General features: G+C 48.5%; 7 protein-coding genes across 7 annotated transcripts; 6 read left to right on the top strand and 1 right to left on the bottom strand.

The window, feature by feature from the left end:
• Positions 1-583: 583 nt before the first annotated feature.
• Positions 584-952, top strand: LACBIDRAFT_301570 (uncharacterized protein; the record flags this gene model as incomplete). Its single annotated transcript, XM_001874178.1, has 3 exons — positions 584-688; positions 743-859; positions 908-952. The coding sequence occupies 3 exons, from the start codon at positions 584-586 to the stop codon at positions 950-952; spliced, it is 267 nt and encodes an 88-aa protein (XP_001874213.1).
• A 534-nt stretch (positions 953-1,486) lies between these two features.
• Positions 1,487-2,277, top strand: LACBIDRAFT_301569 (uncharacterized protein; the record flags this gene model as incomplete). Its single annotated transcript, XM_001874177.1, has 3 exons — positions 1,487-1,922; positions 1,974-2,090; positions 2,150-2,277. The coding sequence occupies 3 exons, from the start codon at positions 1,487-1,489 to the stop codon at positions 2,275-2,277; spliced, it is 681 nt and encodes a 226-aa protein (XP_001874212.1).
• A 2,104-nt stretch (positions 2,278-4,381) lies between these two features.
• Positions 4,382-4,749, top strand: LACBIDRAFT_301568 (uncharacterized protein; the record flags this gene model as incomplete). The annotated part of the gene is made up of 3 exons (XM_001874176.1): positions 4,382-4,418; positions 4,470-4,574; positions 4,634-4,749. The coding sequence occupies 3 exons, from the start codon at positions 4,382-4,384 to the stop codon at positions 4,747-4,749; spliced, it is 258 nt and encodes an 85-aa protein (XP_001874211.1).
• A 1,556-nt stretch (positions 4,750-6,305) lies between these two features.
• LACBIDRAFT_321122 (uncharacterized protein) lies at positions 6,306-6,780 on the top strand (the record flags this gene model as incomplete). Its single annotated transcript, XM_001874175.1, has 2 exons — positions 6,306-6,453; positions 6,584-6,780. The coding sequence occupies 2 exons, from the start codon at positions 6,306-6,308 to the stop codon at positions 6,778-6,780; spliced, it is 345 nt and encodes a 114-aa protein (XP_001874210.1).
• A 1,115-nt stretch (positions 6,781-7,895) lies between these two features.
• LACBIDRAFT_301566 (uncharacterized protein) lies at positions 7,896-9,351 on the top strand (the record flags this gene model as incomplete). Its single annotated transcript, XM_001874174.1, has 4 exons — positions 7,896-8,105; positions 8,154-8,648; positions 8,712-9,046; positions 9,144-9,351. 4 exons carry the CDS (start codon positions 7,896-7,898, stop codon positions 9,349-9,351), a joined length of 1,248 nt encoding a protein of 415 aa, XP_001874209.1.
• A 1,329-nt stretch (positions 9,352-10,680) lies between these two features.
• LACBIDRAFT_301565 (uncharacterized protein) lies at positions 10,681-15,442 on the bottom strand (the record flags this gene model as incomplete). Its single annotated transcript, XM_001873527.1, has 19 exons — positions 10,681-11,401; positions 11,456-11,747; positions 11,803-11,814; positions 11,867-11,966; positions 12,020-12,053; positions 12,102-12,109; positions 12,163-12,269; positions 12,319-12,492; positions 12,545-13,180; positions 13,237-13,336; positions 13,396-13,861; positions 13,915-14,521; positions 14,572-14,574; positions 14,635-14,689; positions 14,742-14,788; positions 14,840-14,995; positions 15,051-15,221; positions 15,273-15,339; positions 15,392-15,442. 19 exons carry the CDS (start codon positions 15,440-15,442, stop codon positions 10,681-10,683), a joined length of 3,807 nt encoding a protein of 1,268 aa, XP_001873562.1.
• Positions 15,443-15,702: 260 nt separating this feature from the next.
• Positions 15,703-16,627, top strand: LACBIDRAFT_181094 (Ca2+-binding EF-Hand superfamily protein; the record flags this gene model as incomplete). Its single annotated transcript, XM_001874173.1, has 4 exons — positions 15,703-15,964; positions 16,070-16,217; positions 16,275-16,488; positions 16,535-16,627. The coding sequence occupies 3 exons, from the start codon at positions 15,703-15,705 to the stop codon at positions 16,360-16,362; spliced, it is 498 nt and encodes a 165-aa protein (XP_001874208.1). The 3' UTR covers positions 16,363-16,488; positions 16,535-16,627.
• Between the last annotated feature and the right edge of the window lie 1,704 nt (positions 16,628-18,331).

The raw sequence follows: 18,331 nt of genomic DNA, 5'->3' as shown, positions 1-18,331 counted from the left end.
GGAGGATTCGAGAAGCAGAAGAAGTGGGCTGACCCCGAAGAGAACATCAGTCGGCAGTGCAAGAAATCTACTCAAATCCAAACGTTTGTATTTGAAGCATGTTCTGGTCGCCTTTCTTGCCTCTTTCATAATCCAACCAGTCATATAGTTCGCTTGGACATACGTTTAGACAACGTGAGCCTGTAAAAATAGTTGACATGGACGAACCACGGACATACGGGTCATACAGAGCCCTCCTGCATACATTCGGTTGGCCTTCTAGCAACTCGTCAACTCCCACTGTGTCGAAGGGAAGAACCTGGTAGGGTTCCACCAACAAATTTCTGCAAAAATCGGCTACATTTAAGGCAGAAAAATCTTCTTCCATAAGAGTGCTGAGTGAGCGGTGGCGAAAGAGAAAAACGGTTCATGCAAGTCATAACGCGCCTGGATGACTTGGTCAGGTTCGATGTGAAGTCAAGGTCACGTGAGCCGTTTGGCTCTCCACGACCCAACCGCAGCTCTAATTGACCTTGCTAGAGAAACACAACGATCCCCTCGATTCTCTGCTGCCGTGTCTATTTTCAAAACAATATCAAATTGGATGACGGGCTCAAGGGGCAAGACGCATCAAAAAAGTATCACGAACAGCGCAACTCAAATCAAAACGTGCAAGGAGGCAACGAACATCAAAGAAGGCAGAAAGGAGGTTCGTCTGAATGTTCTGTTTATCTGCGAGAAGCCCGACACTCTCAAGTCCCAGTGCACCCGATCCAGAACCAAGCGGCGTCCACGACAAAACAACAAACACGGAGTCTGTCCCCTTGACAAAAACCATATTCGACCCCGACATCGGCTATGGATTGGACAGGGGACTTGGGTAGATGACGCGTGTTCCTCTTGACATTAATTGAACTGAACAACGCAGCAATCCTCCAAGTGCGCAAGCGCCAATGTCGATGAAGACTCATAGACGCCTTTCTTTTCATTATACGGAGATACATCACGAAGGATAATCAATATTTTGACAAAGACACCCTTTTGTCGCGAAATAGTTTCCAGTTTGTATGTTTCACGCATCCGTTCTGCATGACGTTGAAGTACTGACAGGGTTTAGTGACAAAATCAAGAGTTATATTATCATTGGAAGAACGAAAACCTTCTGATCCCCCTCGCTCTTGCACGGTTCGAAAGACAGCTTTGCAGAGCCTACAACAGGGAATGATTGATATTGCTGCCTGCACACCAGTGCTGTAAAACACCGCCGTCAATATGCGGACAAAAGCATGCCAGTGGGTCGACTGAGCGCCCCCTCCGACAAAAAAGGGCTACTGCGCGACAGATCCTTTCTTTCCCGCCGCATCGGAGGTTTCAGCCCACCTGCCCTCGGGTGTGGTCTACCGTCATAATTCTTTCCGAATATGTTGCGATCTTAATCTACTAACACTCTTTCTAGGTCCGGTCCACCTGGATCTTGGACCGTTGTAGGGCCGTGCGCTGCACAACTATGTCGGCCGTCGGCTCACAGCGTCGCAGCGTAGTGCCAAGGCCAAGAAAATTGTACGCGCATCGTACAACTTGTTTCAAATTTCACCTTGATGGCGAATGTACTATGAAAGGTGCTGTTACAGAGCCAACAAACTCTACCCCATCATTGAACTGCAGTGGTTTACAGGAGCTGAGGCGGAAACGAAGGTTCGTTCAGGATCACCGACACTCTACGGCTTCTGGTGATACATCATATCTCCCGATGCCGTCGCGTTTCAACGCATTTGTTGTCCCTACCGTTCCACCCACGCAGAAAGCTGATGATGTCGCGACTGTTGTACTGATTGGAACTCAGAGCTCGGTACTCGCGCCACAGGCCATGTTTATAAGAATCGAGAGTCACCATGGGACTCAGCAAGACTTACCCACTCAAAAAATCATGGAATTCGTGGAGCGTAAGTACAGCTCCAAGCATCAGTGTCAGCACCTTTCTGACTTTGTCGCAGACCACAAGAACCGGCTGAACGCCATCCTGCAATGCCTCTTTCCCGACATTCTACTTGAATCCACTTACGAACAGTCTCAAACCCGTCAAGGTCCAATTTGGCAATGTGATTTCTATCGTATGTTGCAGTAGTCTTCTTTCTTTCCTGATCGTTTGTGATTTACCTCCTTTGCACAGTGGACGGTGTACATATTGGCACCGGGGGGGGTATCACTAAGCAACATGCATCTGAAGGCGCAGCGGAGAGCGCTGTTGAATATCTACGTCGCCAATACTCTGAACAGTATCCCCGTGCCTTTCGCTAGTGATGCGGTGAAGGGGCGCTGGGTGGGTTCACCTCGATATCCACTCCTTTATGCCCCTTCGGGTGCTTAAGAACGTTTGATTGTGGACATTCAGCTGCTGCGCCTACAGTGATGGTCCATAATCTTCGTTACTTTTGCTCTCTTTATCTGTGTGGACGACTCCCAAGGGACGCACGGATGAGAGAATAAAGGCTCTCTCTCCTCAAACTAGATGTAGCCTTTCTGCCAATATATCCCAAACATATCTTTTCTTGTCCGCTCCCAAACAACTTTGAACCTTTTGAACAAGCTTTAACTCTCGCCTCACGCTGAAAGTTTATTACGACCCTAACCCTAACTTGACCCTAACGCTCCTTTCTTTCCCTCCCGATATCATAGCCAACTCCAGCAGCGGTTCTACGCGCCTCATTGGAAGGACACAACGATGCCTTCGAGTTTCTCCTTCGTTTGATCCCTGCACAATAATACATCGTGAATGACGAGACAGAGGGGCGAGTTCCGTCAAAGTACCAAAAACACTACAGGAAACAAAACGCGCCCAAGCAAGAGGCAACGAAGAAGGCAAAAAGAGGCAAGGTTTGTCTGGAGATTATCTAAATTGCGAAAAATCTGACACTTGCGAAGCTTGACCCAGCGAACTATAAATCCATAGTCGACATCCAGAGTGAAGCGGTCTCCGCGAGAAAACAACAGAAGGGGAAGCGGAAAGCTCTGATGAAGAATCTGCATCAGAAGGCGACGAGCAACATTCAGACGTTGCCTTGAACGCTGACCTCGAAGCCCATATGGTTTTAGAAGAGGACGAAACTATGGACGCAGACAATTTGGAATCTGTTTGACGTCCACTGCACCGACTCCTGTTGAAGACAGTTACAGATTAAATCGGTCAAGGCTCAGGGTGTTTAAAGAAGCCAGAAGCATCCAGCTTCCCCTTGTCCTTGTAGCAGACAGAAAGAAAGTTCGTCTGAATGGTCTGTTCATTTGCGAGAAGCCTGACACTCGCGAAAGCTTGTCCCGGTAAACCATCCCTTCTTCGCTGCCATCCAGAACTAAGCGGCGTCCACGATTCACGACACACCGAAAACGGAACTGGAAATTTCTGTCTCTTCGACAAAGACTCCGCAACGGAATATTCAAATGCGGTCATGACATTGATTCGACCCGACATCGACTTTGACTCAAACGGGGACTCGGGAAGATGATATGTGGTTCCCACGACACTACTCAAACCGAACAACACACCAATCCTAAGCGCCCGAAGCCAATGTTGATACAGAAACCTTCTCGTTCCCCCTCATCCTTGCGCTGTTCGCTCCGCAGAGCCGGCAACAGGGAATGGATGATATCGCCTTTTATTGCTTGTGCACCTGTGCTGTGAGTCAGTGAGTCACCGCAGTCAATATGCACACCAATGCATGGACCACTGAACGCCGCCTCCGACAACAAAGGGCTGCTGCCCGACAGATCCTCTTACCTGGGGGCGTCAGCCCATCCTTCTTCCCGTCTGACTCACCGGCATCTGCCACCTCCGGAATATGGGCGACGAAAGAAATCTACGCGTTGCCAGGTGCCTGGAGGAGGATCGGCGATTACGTGCTGCTTGGAGGTAACCTAATTCTTTTCAAATAGGGTGCAATCTTGATCTACCTATACAGGCAACACGGTTTCACCTGCACTTTGGACCGTGCACTGCACAAATATGTGGACGTAGACAAGATCCAGGTACGATGGCGTGCGCATCAGTCTTCGTTTTCACTCCCACTTTTGACCTACTAAATTACAGGTGTTGTGTCAGCCGTCAGCTCACAGCGTAGTGCAAAAAAATCTATGCGCATCAGTACAACTCGTCTCCAAGTTTCACCGCCCTGATGGCGAATATGAAAAGTGCTGTTACAGAGCTGAGTTCGCCGTCACTCTACACCTTCTGGTGATTCATTGTACAGTCGCGTTTCAGTGCATTGATTAAGTCTCTACTGTTGTTCCTCCCCCAGTACCGTGCTCGATTTTTTTCGGAGTCGCTGAGGGTGTGGTGATTGCTTTATTGCTCTGAATTCAGGGCTTGGTTTGGCGCCACAGGTCGTGCTTATAAGCATCAAGAGTCGCCATGAGCCTCACTCAAAAAATCATGGCAACGACGCATCGTAAGTGCAGCTCCAGGCATTAGTGCTAGCACTTTCCTGACTTTGTCGCAGATAAGAATTACCTCAACACCATACTTCAGCACCTCTTTCTTGACGTTCCACCACTTGAATACAAGTACGATCAGGATCCCACCTGCTGGCAGTGTGCTATATATTGTATGTTGCAGTCAACTTACTTCCTTCCTGATCGTTTGTGATTTACCTCCTTTGCACAGTGGACAGTGTACATATTGGCACCGGGGAAGGTATCAATAAGCAACATGCATCTGAAGGCGCAGCGGAGAGTGCTGCTATCTATTTGCGTGGCCAATACCCCGAGGCCTTCCGGTAGTGATGCAGTGAAGGGGCGCTGGGTGGGCTCACCTCTAAACCCACTCTTTTATGCCCCTTCGGATGCTTAAGAACGTTTGACTGTGGATATTCTGCTGCCGCACCTACAGCGCTAGCGATTGGTCCATATCCTTCGTTGCTTTTGCTCTCTTTAGTTCAGATTTACGGATGAGAGAGAGAGAGTAGAGGCTCTCTCTCCTCAGACTCGATATAACCTTGTTTCCATCCTAAATATACCCTTTCTTGTCCGCTCGCAAGCAATTTCGAAGCTTGAGCAAAAAATCAAAGCAAACGTTCTTCAAGTAGTTTATGACCCTAACCCTAACACCTTCCTTTCACTCTCCTCGATTATTCAATATTCAATGCCGACTCCAGCAGCGGTCGCACGCGTTTCGTTGGAAACGATGACGCCTTCGAGTCTCTGCTTCGTTTAATTCCAGCACAACACTACATCGTGAACGACGAGACAGAGGAACAAGCTGCGTCGAAGTACCAAAAAACAAAGTGAGAAACGGAGCGCGCCCAAGAAGGCTATCAAAAAGGCGACGAAGAACGCAAACGGAAACAAGGTCTGTCTAGAGATTATCTAAATTGCGAAAATCTGACACTTGCGAAGCTTGGCCCAGCGAACCATAAATCCACATCCAGATTAAAGTATATTCATCCGTGATGACAATCGTGACCACACACTCATATCCCAGCACAAAGCTATAAACCGTACGGTACCCCATTGATAACCGCCAGTTCATCCTTCGAACTTGCAGAGTTACCGCCATCAATTCCCCCTTCCCTATCAATCAATAGCCCTAATGTCGACCCAGCCGCGGTTTTACGCGTCTCGGTGGGAAAACACATCGACACCTTCGGTTCCCCGCTACCCTGTCTATTTTCAGAACAATATCGCATCTTGAATGACGGGCTCGAGGGGCAAGGGTCGTCACGAACACCACAACTTGAATCAATTGTGCAAGGCGGCAACAAAGAAAGCGGAAAGAAGGTTCGTCTGAATGGCCTGTTTGTCTGTGATGCGCCTGACGCTCGCGAAAGCTTGTCCAGTGAACCATCCGGAACTCAGCGGCGTCCACGAAAAGAACTGGAAAGTTTGTCTGTCCCTTTGACAAAGACTCCGCATCTGAGGGCGATGAGCAATATTCAAATGCGGTCATGCCAGTTGATTCCTCCCCGACATCAGCTTCGACTTCGACGGGGCACTCGGAGAGATGATACGTGGTTCCCATGACGCTCTTTGAACTGAACAACACACCATTCCTCCAAGCGCCGATGTCGATGAAGACTCATAAAGGCGCCTTTCTTTTCACTACATCAACACGAATAAACAATGTTTTAACAAAGACACGCCTTTGTTGCGAATTAGTCTCCAGTTTGTATGATTCATGCAGCTTGAAGTACTGATGGGGTACAATGGCAAATCAAAACTAATTATCGGATACAGAAACCTCTTGGCTACCCCTCATCCTTGTACTGTTCGCAGAGCATGCGACAGGGAATGAGTGATATCGCCTTTTATCACTTGTGTACCTCCACACCACATTCAATATGCACAACAAAGCATGGTTCACTGAACGCCGCCTCCGACAACAAAGGGCTGCTATCCGACAGATCCTCGCTTACCTAGAGGCGTCAGCCCATCCTTTTTCCCGTGTAGCCCACCGGCATCTGCCACCTCAGGAATATGTGGCGTTGTGTAACGAGAGAAATTGACGTGTTGCCAGGGACCTGGAGGCGGGTCGGCGATTGCGCGCTGCTTTATTTCTCAAGGTAACCTATTTCTTTCCGAATGCGGTGCGATCTTAATCTACTAACACTACTTGTAGGTCCAAGCAACACGGTCCACCTGGACCTTGGACCATTGTCGGGCCGTGCGCTGCACAACTATGTCGGCCGCCAGCTCACAGCAAAGTGCCAAAAAGTCGTACGCGCATCTGTCTTTGAGCTTCACCGCCTTGGTGGCGAATATACTGCGAAAAGTGCTGTTACGGAGGCGAATGATGGCCAATACGCATCCTCTTAGCTGCCTAATGCGTTTTATTCTGTGATTACGCTCCGAAAACAAGGGGTCATAGCCAGGTTCAGTTTTTTTGTTTCCAAATGAATTTTACACCCATTGTTGAACTGCAGGAGCTGAGGCGGAACTGAAGGGTTGTTCAGGTTCACCGTCAGTCTACGGCTTCTGGTGATTCATCATACCTCCCGATTACGGTTGCGTTTCAGGACATTTGTTGTCCCTACTGCGCCGCCCAGACCCGCGTTCCAATCGAGCCGTTGCGGGAAGCTGATGGTGTAGTGATTGCTGTATTGCTCTGAATTCAAGGCTCGGTATTCGCGCCACAGGCCCTTTAAATATCGAAGTCGCCATGAGTGAGACTCAGAAATGTCCGCACACGCAGAAGTCGTAGCAAACATAGATCCGGAACGTAAGTACAGGTCGACGCATTGGATCAGCGCTTTCTGACTTTATCGCAGACAACAAGAATCACCTAAACTCCATCCACCAGCGGCTCTTTCATAACGTTCTACTTGAATACAAGTACAGTCAACCAGGACAAGGTCATAATCCCCCCTGGCAGTGTACTGTCCACCGTATGTTGCAGTCAACTTACATCCTTCCTCGTCGTTTACGATTTACCTCCTTTGCACAGTGGACGGCGTACATATTGGCACCGGCGGGGGTATGAATCAGCAATATGCATCTGAAGGCGCAGCTAAGAGTGCTATCGATTATCTACATTTCAAATACCACAAACAAAACCCCGATGCCTTCCGTTAGTGATGCAGTGAGGGGGGGTTTACCTCGAAACCCGCTCCTTTACGCCCCTTCGAGTGCTTAAGAACGTTGGACTGTGGATATTCTGCTGTTGCGTTTAGCGCTAGCGATTGGTCCACATCCTTTGTTGCTTTTGCTCTCTTTATCGGAGTTCACACTTAATACGCACGGATGAGAGAATAGGGTCTCTCTCCTTAATAGATGTGTTGCCACTATATCCTGAATACACCCTTCTTTCTTGTCCGCTTTGGAACCTTGAAGCTTGAACGTTCTTGAACGTTTGAACCCTTTGAAATTTGACAAAGCTAGTTTATGACCCTAACCCTAACTTCCCTCCTCTCTCCTCGATTATTCAATATTCAATGCCGACTCCAGCGGCGGTACTACGCGCCTCGTTGGAAAGACACAACGACGCCTTCGAGTCTCTGCTTCGTCTAATTCCAGCACAATACTACATTGTGAACGACGAAACAGAGGAACAAGCAGCGTCAAAGTACCAAAAACACAGTAAAAAACAGAACGCGCCCAAGCAGGCTATCAAAGAGGCGACGAAGAAGGCAAAAAGAAACAAGGTTTATCTAGAGATTATCTGAATTGCGAAAAATCTGACACTTGCGAAGCTCGATCCAGCGAACCATAAATCCATAGTTGATATCCAGAATGAAGCGGCCTCCGCGAAAAAACAACAAAAGGGGAAGCGGAAAGCTCCTGCTACTGCCTCTGATGATGAAGAATCTGCATCTGAAGGCGACGAGCAACATTCAGACGCAGCCATGGACGTCGATCTCGAGGTTGACATGGCTTTAGACGAGGACGAAACTTTGGAAGCAGATAGTTTGGTCCCCATGCCACCCACAGAGGGCATTTCAACCCTAAGGGACAAGTTACACGCACGCATGGCCCAACTCCGGCGCGGTGGCCCTCGGAATCCAGGCGAAGCAGGGGACCGGGATGAGTTGCTCGAAGAAAGGCGGCGGCAAAGAGCCGCTATGCGTGAGAAGAGGCGGAAGGAGACAAAGGAGAAGATTCGAAGGGAGGAAGAGATGAAAGGAAAGAAGGCTGGAGGCGGAGCAGGCGGGAAGGTCGAAGGGAGGGATAAGGGGAACGTCACAAAGGTACTGAACCGTGCAGGTTATGTGGGACTGTCGATGCTGATTATTGTCTTTATCTTCTATTAGACCCAACTCTTAGTTCCAGATCGACCCTCAGAAAATACTACTAGCGGCCCACAAAATAACCTTACGACCATTGCATTCTCATCCCTCTCGCATACCTCAAAGTCTACAAAATTCAAAACGACTGCTGATCCAACTCAAGCCCTAGCCCAACTCTCAGCACGAAAATCTAAACTCGCTGCCTTGCCAGCAGAGAAGAGAAAAGAAATTGAGGAGAAAGAAAAGTGGAGTAAAGCCGAAGCTCGGATGGAAGGTGTGAAGGTGCACGACGACGAATCGAGGCTGAAGAAGGCGGCGAAGAGGAAAGAGAAGGAGAAGGAGAAGGGGAGGAAAGTTTGGTGGGTGTTTTCTTATATTCATCTTATTTTTTTCATCGCTTTTTCTGTTTTTTCTTTTTGGATTACAAAAATGCTAATGATGATTATGATGAAACAGGGAGGAGAAGAAGGAGCAAGTCACCAACGCGATGGCCGCTCGACAGAAAAAGCGCAACGATAACATCGCAATGCGGAACGAACGGAGGAAAGGTGGGGGTGCGGGCAGTAAGAAAGGCGGGAAAGCTCGGCCTGGATTTGAGGGCAAGGCGTTCGGGAAGGGGAAAGGGAAGGGAAATTCGAAAGGGGGTTCGGGTGCTAAGAAGTAGTTGTTGCTCCTTGTGGTTTGTGGTGGAATCCATGCAGTTCCGATGGCGGTTTGATTGTTTGAGATGAAGATAGGCGAGGCTTGTTCCCATCAGTGTTTTCTGACCATTTCTCCTTCCCCTAGTTGTTCACATCTTGAAACATTTAGGTGAGGTTTACCCAGTGATTTCCTTTGTCGTCTTTTAACAAAAGTTTTAAGGGTGTTTATTTTTTATCTGGTTGCTTCGCGCTACTGGAGCCGTGGACTCAGTTGACAAGTACGCCACAAGGCCGACTTCGCGTCTCATCTCCGCCTTCCCTGCCCGTTTTTGGTTTTTCACATACTTACTACCTACCTCATCTTTCTTTCTTTTTAAGTCAGGTTCCCTGTTCGTGCACCCTTCCACTCAAAATCGAGCCGAGTTCCAACCGAGTTCCAACAGATCAATCATTGTGTTTATCGCCAGTCTACAAACATGCAATATTGATATTGGTGGCAAATTTCCATCACGATGGACACACCGGTCAATCGTGGCGCTTCTGATGTTCGTGACCTTGATTATGCTGTACATTCCCTTTCGATGTTGACCCGAAAGGATAGACGGCCTTCAAGACAGACCTCACACGGACCATCAGCCAACCGACGCCACGAGCTAGTTCTGTCAACACGTTCACGCCAATCGTAGTGTGCGCCGTCAAATTTGATGTACCTCCTTGATCTTTTTTGCTAGAATCCCTTTCAATGTCGATGTATGGGGCAGACAGCCTTGAGAGCTTGTAAAACGGACTTCATGCCGACTGTCCACCTAAAGACGTTTCAATCAATCTTATCGATAAGTCCAAGCTTCCTGGATAGTCGCACGATGGACGCGTAAACCAGATCTGCGCACCAACCCGTCGAGCGTTAGCCACAAGACCAAAAGGCGTCTTGCGAATAGGTCCATCTTGAGTGTGTCGCAAGATGGACTCGCAAGCAAAATTTTACACCAATCCATCGAGCACCAGCCACAAATCTCAGATAAGCTCCTTTCGTTTTAATTTCGATATTGTGCTTCAGGACAAACGGCAGAGGTCAACGATCGGTTTCCGAGCCGGACTTGTCTTCAAGTATCTTCCGTGGTGGATGGGGATGGTCGTAGGATGATTTTGTTAGCGTTCTTTGGGCGGTTTGGAAGGAAGATGGCTGAATATGTGCATAGTTGAAAAAGGGAAACGCATGCGAGAGTCCAATGTGCCTATGTACGGTAAATGGGTATTGGTGGTAGAGATGGGCCAAGAGGCCAAAGAAAAGAAGGGGTATCCTAGAAAGTATATGCGGAAGAATGAACGAAATCAAAATCATACCCTTCTGCCTAGTATGAACCATAGTAATTGTCATCAGTGCCACGATTGAGCGCCCTCAAGAAAGAAGCCGTAATCTTCCTAGCTTCATCAAACTCCCTAGTGGATGGAGCTATACCACCCTTGCATGACTTCGCCTTGATGGTGCAGATTTGCTGAAATGCCACCGTGAATGCGAAATGCGGGGACTTTGACGCAGCGTAGGCATATGAGGCCATGACAGACTCCAAATCCCGGGTAAGGATGATCCCTTCCAGTGGTTCCGCGTACTTTTGCGCAGCGGCTAACATTTTATCGTCCTGATCAGCTGTGGCTCGATAGCTTTTGGCCTTCTTGGACTTCTTGCTAGGCGTACCTGGCGTAGGTGTATCGGGAGTGTGATGGTTGGCACTTTTACCAAACTCAAGATGCGCATCATCAACATGCTTCCTGATACGCGTAAGTTCGTCGAGGAACATCTGCCCAACAACTTTGTTAGTGTCGAAGGTGACCAGTGCATAGTTTGAAGCGGTATTGTAAGGTTCTAGTATTGCCTTATCTTTGACTAGATTTTCCTTGCAAGCATCATGGAATGCTTGGATCAATTCGTCGCCTTTGGTTCTTCCAGCTTTTAACAGTCGATGAAGGATGCCAGATGGCTCTTCTTGACCAACGTATCGCTTCCGGTCCTTCTCGAAGATACCGCTCTTGAGACGATGCCCAGTCTTGCTCGAATCCAGTAGAATGCAGAAACTATGTAGCGCTGTTTAATTGCCGCAAAGGTTACCAGAATGATGGGACACTTGCATGTACGCCAAACGAACAGTCTCGGGGTGAGAATAGCCATATTTCCAGATGGCGTTCTCGTGGAATGTGGAATACAAACCGACCTGGGAAACATTGAGATTGAGGAGGAGGACCTCTTGAAATGCTTTATGTGACGCCGCTTCCTCAAGGCTCAAAGCGCGGCAACAGAAATCGGGGACAGACTCCACTTCGCGTTCAAAATCTGACTCCATTAAGCCTGATGGTATGACGGTGAGCGGCTGGTTCTTGAAAGAATCCACGATTAACTTGTCCTTGATGACTAGAAGCTCATCTGTGGTTGTCATGTCAGATGTCAGGCATAGTTCTTTAGTCAAGCCGACACCTACCTCCGTCCTGATCTAATTCAACATTGATCAGTAAATGAGGAAATATGTTGACAATGTCACTCACCTCCGCCGCTCAGCAGACTGGCAAGGCTAAACTTTCCTTTGGTGGAAACGATGATCACGTCGGGCCAATTGAAAAGCTCCGGAATGTCGACAGCCGTCACCTAATTGTGGCATTGTTGGGTAAGGAGGTTCATTATTGAGGTGGGATTCTTACCTTTTGCATATCAGAAGGAAGCCGGATTGGATACCTGGATATAATCAGTTTCGCAAGACAGTGATAGCTATATACAACGTACCGCCCGAGCTGACAAAAATATAAGATTGGCTAGCAATTTAGACAACAAGAGACCGACGTACCACCACTTCTCCTTGCAAAACGAAGTAGTCCATTTCGGTGTCCGGGTCTGTCATGGGCACTGAAGATCGATAGTAGATTTGACCTTCCTCGAGGAGACCAGTGGGGTCTGGAATACAGGATTAACATTCTGCCAAGGCAAGAAATAAGAAACTTGCCTGCGACAATGTAACCTCCCGTGGATTCCTTTATAGGTATCCTATACTTCTCCACCGAAGAATTGATCGTTTGTTGCACCATGAATTTGATCTTGTCCTGCAAGATCTTGCATTGCGAAGGGTGGAAACCAGCCTGAATGAGCTCCATCGTCATTTCGTGCAGTGCAAGTGGCGCTGTTGCCATAGGTCAACAAAGGAGTGTCAAAGCCAGAATTGGTTCACTTACCTTTGCTATATTCGTTTCGGCCCGTGTAGGTTGTTCCCGATATATCCTGTGTCTCCGCATCCTGATCAGCAACCACGTCATCATGGCCCCAGTCTTGTCGCTGAAACCCCAGGGCACGACTAGCCCCAGCCGCGACCCTCTGCGTCCTAGACCCGGATACACCAGCTGACTTATTGATGGCATCCCACAAAACTGTCATAGCATTAGGTCGCTTCCAATCAAGGAGGGGCATGACCTCGTCGACGATTCCCTGTTCCAGCAGCTTGACCAAAACGTCGTCGGGGATACCATTGAAAGAGAGGTTGAGGATACTTTGCTGAGACAAAGCAATTGAGGACGAGGGCTTGGACACGGAGAGGAGATCGAATATCCTGTGAGCCTTGTCCAGCTCTGAAAGCTTGATCTTATTTTGCGAGTCACGTATCCAGATCTTGGGTTCAAGACTGTCGTCGGTAGGGTGCCTGATCCACATCCCTTTTGCACCAGCAATGCGACCTTGAATCCCGGTAGGAAGTGAATCATAGTTGAACTTCTTCTTGATGATCTTCATGGCGGTGAGGTTGATAAAACCACACCCATCAGTCATAATCTTTTCGGCTGGAGCTTTGTGGTCCTCTCCATGCCAATCTTCAGCGTCTAATGAGATGATGGGTCAGGCTAATACTGAACGCGGATGACTCGTGTTCACGCACAGATGTCTCTGATGAAAATGATATTTTCAACGCTGAATTCGAGCGCTGGGATAGAGTTCGATAAGCCCAGCGCATACCGAGTAACAAACTTGCTCGCAGCCTTTAAATGGGGAAGGGTAAGCTGCTCGTCATATTCTGAAAGCGTGTTCCACGACAAACCTGTTTGAAATTGTACTCCAAGGGGTTGTGCCACCGCATGAAGGCATCAAAGGATAGGCGGTATTGATCCCCGCAAGAACCCTTTGGTATACGCCCAGAGTTCTGGTCAGTCTCAACCATGTACACGCCCCCATCCTTCGAGTGAAATGGGACGAAAATGCGACCTAGAAGTATGAATTTCTGGCTAAGAAATTGCTTAACGGTCGCGTTATCCTTGGTCACCATGTCGTCCGGAATCCGGAGTTGAATAATGCGACGAGAGCCGTAGAAACGAGCAAACCTATGCGAGCGACGTTTCTCCAGTGGCTCGAGCTGAACCTTGAGCGAGCCATTCACTTTGACTAGTTGTGCTAGTTGTTGTACCTGGCCACCATGCCAGTCCGGATCGCCTTTCCAAGGTCCCATAAGGCCTAAGCCCCGAGATAGGTTTTCCTTGATAGCGTCTTGTTCACGGTCCAACTCCGCCCTTCGTGACAAAAAATTGGAGCCCAGGGACGACAAAGGAGGAAAAGTACCAACCAGACTGCGAAGTTCTGTTTTTTGAGCGGTATGGCCTTCCCTCGCATCACAGCTCGAACCTTGTAAGCAGCTGTGGTGTTGGGTCCAGTGAGGTTTGGCACTTGCTCTCTGACTTGTTCCCAAGTCCAGGTACAATGAGTGACACCCCTAGCCAACTCGTACTGCGTGCCCCATGCGATGTTGTGGTCCTCAAAAATCGACTGGGTTGTAGAACAATGAGCAATAATGTAACTGTCGAGTTTAGTACTAAGGGACTTTTTACAAAACTCCGTTACCGATTCTGGTATCGGAGTTGCTGGTGTGACCGACTGCGTGGTAGCTACTGGCAGAGGAGGCGTGGTTGAGATGGGGGCGTCTGAAGTGAGTTGAGTGTTTGGCTTGCAAAAGAAAGTGGACTTGAGTGGGACACCCTCTGTGAATGGTGTCCTAGCCTTCTGAGGAGAGCTGTTTGCGCCATGTCGGTCAAGTTTCCCCTCTTGTGAAGACGGGCCAGATGAGGATGATTGGGAAGAAACAAAGGAAAACGACGAATTTGAGCCAGACAAAGGGTAAGCAAACGAAGAGTTGGAAGACGGGTTGATGGGGGAACAATCTGTATCAGTGAATACTATGGCCATAATTAGATTTTGTCATGAAGATCGAGAAAACTCAGCATACGCTCTGAACATATTCAACATAAATATGAGCTCATTCACAGCGCAAAAATATGAGCGAGCGTACCTTCCGTGTCTGAATCTGTATCTCCAACAACGATCATCTTCCGTTTCTCGTCAGACTGAGGGTGATACGTGTTGAGTGATGTACCTTCAGACCAGGAACGAACAAACCTTGGAGGCCAGAGGCTTAACAAACAGCCTTTTAGCGGGAGGGGAAGCTAAATCTCGAATTAAAGTTGATCATGGGTGTTGGTATCTGTCGTACTTACGTGACGATGAGTCGCTGATGTCTATTTTCGCAAGCTCTTTTCGAATCGTGGAGGAAACATCAACGGGGGTTTGCTTCACCGGATACTTCGCCGGGGTTTTGGAAGGAGTTATCGGAATGGGATTCTGGCGCCGCGTCGCAGACGCAGACGACGCAGCTTTGGAGATTATCCATCAGACAGATATCATAGAGTAAATGGGTGAGAAACATGCCTTTTTTCACTGCTGTTGCAAAAAGCTCCTTCGCAAAAGGATTCGACTCTGGAGTCCTCGTCGCATGGAACGACGATGCAACATTTGGGGTACTACCAGATGGAGTACCACGCGTTTTGTCTGAATAGCGCTTCTTAGGCGCTCTCAATGGCGAGTTATCGAACGACTCGTCTGATGAGGTATTCAGCTTTAAGCGAGCTGGGGGATTGAACTGGCACTCACTCGACAACCCGGCCACTGCACTGCAGAACAGAGCGTCTTCATCATTAAAGTAATCAGAATCAACATCCTGCGCGTAGCTAATTGATATATAAGTGAGTCATTAAGCAAAAGCTACCGACCAGGTCGCCTGATCCCGTTCGAGTCACCATCGGTGTGCTTGATCTAGACATACGCCGCGGGGTTGAAAATCAAGATGGGTATAAAGAGAAAGAAGGTATCTCCAGCGGGTATATGTAGGATTGTAATGGTTGCTGTGCATAGGGCGACAAGACGGCGATCCGATTGAGCCCGCGTCTAAGTTCGCCAGTGTGAATTCACGCAAGGGTAATTTGGTTGAGAGAACATCCATGACACATCACGTGCCGACGCGAGAATTACCTATGTGACGGGTCACGTCAACACATTTTGCACCTCAACCCTCTTCAAAACGATGTACTCATCTTCGGCAGCCCAAAAGGCCAAACGGCGGACGCACACGCGACCAGAGCTCTCTGACGAACAAAAGCAAGAGATAAAGGAGGCTTTTGAGCTGTTTGACACGGACAAGGATGGCTGTGTTGACTACCACGAGCTGAAGGTTGCTATGCGGGCATTAGGCTTCGACATGAAGAAGGCGGAGGTTTTGAAGATTCTGCGAGACCATGATAAGACAGGTCATGGTCTCATGGACTTTGAAGATTTCGCGAAAATCAGTGAGTTTGACGCGTCTATGTTGCGCCTGTTCAACGCGACCTTTTCACACCAATGTTGCCTTTTTCTGTCTTATGTGCGCGTGCTGACTGTGACTTTGATTCCAGTGAGCGAACGAATATTGGCACGCGACCCTATGGAGGAAATCAGACGCGCCTTCCAATTATTTGACGACGATAACACGGGCAAGATCAGCCTTCGGAATCTAAGACGCGTCGCGAAAGAAGTTGGTGACCGGTTAGAAGACGATGAGCTGTACGATTCTCATGCCACATGACCGCGATGTAGCTCTGATTTTCGCCCTTTCCTTAGACAAGCCATGATCGATGAATTCGATCTGGACCAAGATGGGGAAATCAACGAGCAAGAATTCTTTGCCATAATGACAGACGACGCATGACGCTCGGCTGCACCCCATCTCAGCTATTTCTCGGACATGTCCCTCACTTTCCATAATCTGCACGCATATCCCATCCTCGCATATATCCTCCGTTCTCCCTGTATATCGCTGTGTCATCATATATCTGTGAGTCACCTGCTTTCCGTCATGCACCGCACTCAACCTTTTTCAGATTCCCGCTGTTCATCTTGTATTAGCATTCATGCCTGTACAATACAGACGCCCTCATACCATACACTCTTCCAATCTCAATTCAATAGACTGGACCCCTTCCAACATCAAGGTTTAAGATTTCATGTGAGGCCAGAAGACGCAATAACACAAGTTCAAGGAACCCAACGGCATTACTGAATTGAATACGATAGGTGTCATGCGACGCCAACGGAGTCCACAACCCCGGACATTCATTGAAGCAAATGAAAGACGGGTACAGTCGGTCCTGGAAAACATCTATCTGTGTACTCACTCTCCGAACGGGGATGCATCTAGGTCCAAATTTGCCGGAAAGCGCAGCAAACATTCACCTTCGGGGAATGTAATCTTGGCCGAAAAACATCCACGTTCACGTGTGAGTGGATCAGTTAAGCGTACTTCGGAAGGGCCTTTATTGAAGGAAATTGAAGACGGGTACGGTCGGTCCTGGAAAACATCTATTTGTGCACTCATTCTCCGAACAGGGATGAAGTCAGGTCCAAATTTGCCAGAAAGCGTAGCAAACATGCAGAATGTAGTCTTGTCCGAAGAACATCCACGTGAGTGGATCAGTTGAGCGTACACCGGAAGGTGCCATGACCCTTCACCCACAGATGTTTTCGACCTCCAGAAACCCACCACATAACCATCGGCAAGTTGCGCCGAAAACATGGGCGATCAGAAGGATCTATCTAACAATGGTACTTCCCGCAGGTGTTTTTATTGAGCCTGCAGAGGCTTTTGCTTTGTGGCGACTGATCTTCAGTTCCCAGATCTTTCTACCCTCGCGCTTAGCCGTGAACTAGCGCTTGTCCAAGTTTGTACGACTGCAGTCAAGGGGCCATATCAAGGGTGACCAGGCGACCAAGTAATGTCGACAATTATCTTCCTTCGATCACCCCTCCAGGTTCCTCAAGATGCAGCTGACCTACAACTCCCGTCAACGGTACCCATGCAAAGATCCCATGAACTTTTCGTTCCCCATCTACATACCTCCCGCGAAGATCGGCACGCACATACACATTTGGTCTGACAAAAAGATGTTAGGAACGAGCGGTAAGTCACCGACTCACCGCATCATCCGCGTTCTTCATAATTCACCGTGACCTTACCCATGCAGGCAAGCCTCTTTCGTTTCCGACGGCCTCGTGATCATCATCATCTGCATCAAACCGACAAACATCACTGCTCACCAACATCATGATCAACTGACTATCAACTTGGCCCATCGGCTGACCTATTGGACTAACAATCCAACCATATGTACTGGGTGGGTTATCTTCGCTACGCGGAACGAGAACGGATCGTTCGCCCCGTCCTCCGCACTTTCTCACTTCTTCAAAAACCCTACTTGGATCTTCCAAATGCCAAATGGCGCCATCCCACATGGTCACACCAAGCAAAAAAAGCCTATTTTTTTCTTTTTTGGACCGCATGACAGCATGACGTGTCTTGTTTTGATTTTGATGAACCCAGGCACACACAAAGAGTTTTCCTGATTGGGCGAGTTGGATGGAAATTTAGAGCCAAGTTTCCGAGCTTGTGTAAATGCATTTTTGATTCGACGATTCATTTCGTCCGCTTGGGGGGGGGGAAGGTACCAAGGAGGAGGGTAACCGACTCCGAGTCGGAGCAGGCGGCGAGATGCGTGATGTGCTCTGTGGCGCTTTTCATGAGGGTGATATCCATGGACTTGCGATTGATTGGATGGCATGGAGGTTCGTTCACCCGAAGAATGAGAAAGGGATATCGCAATGTGGACTGACAATTTCATTCA

The sequence above is a fragment of the Laccaria bicolor genome, genomic scaffold, assembly GCF_000143565.1.
Source record: "Laccaria bicolor S238N-H82 LACBIscaffold_1 genomic scaffold, whole genome shotgun sequence".
NCBI lineage: Eukaryota > Fungi > Basidiomycota > Agaricomycetes > Agaricales > Hydnangiaceae > Laccaria > Laccaria bicolor.
Note: the sequence above shows the minus strand (reverse complement) of the source record. Positions and strands in the feature narration are given on the sequence as shown.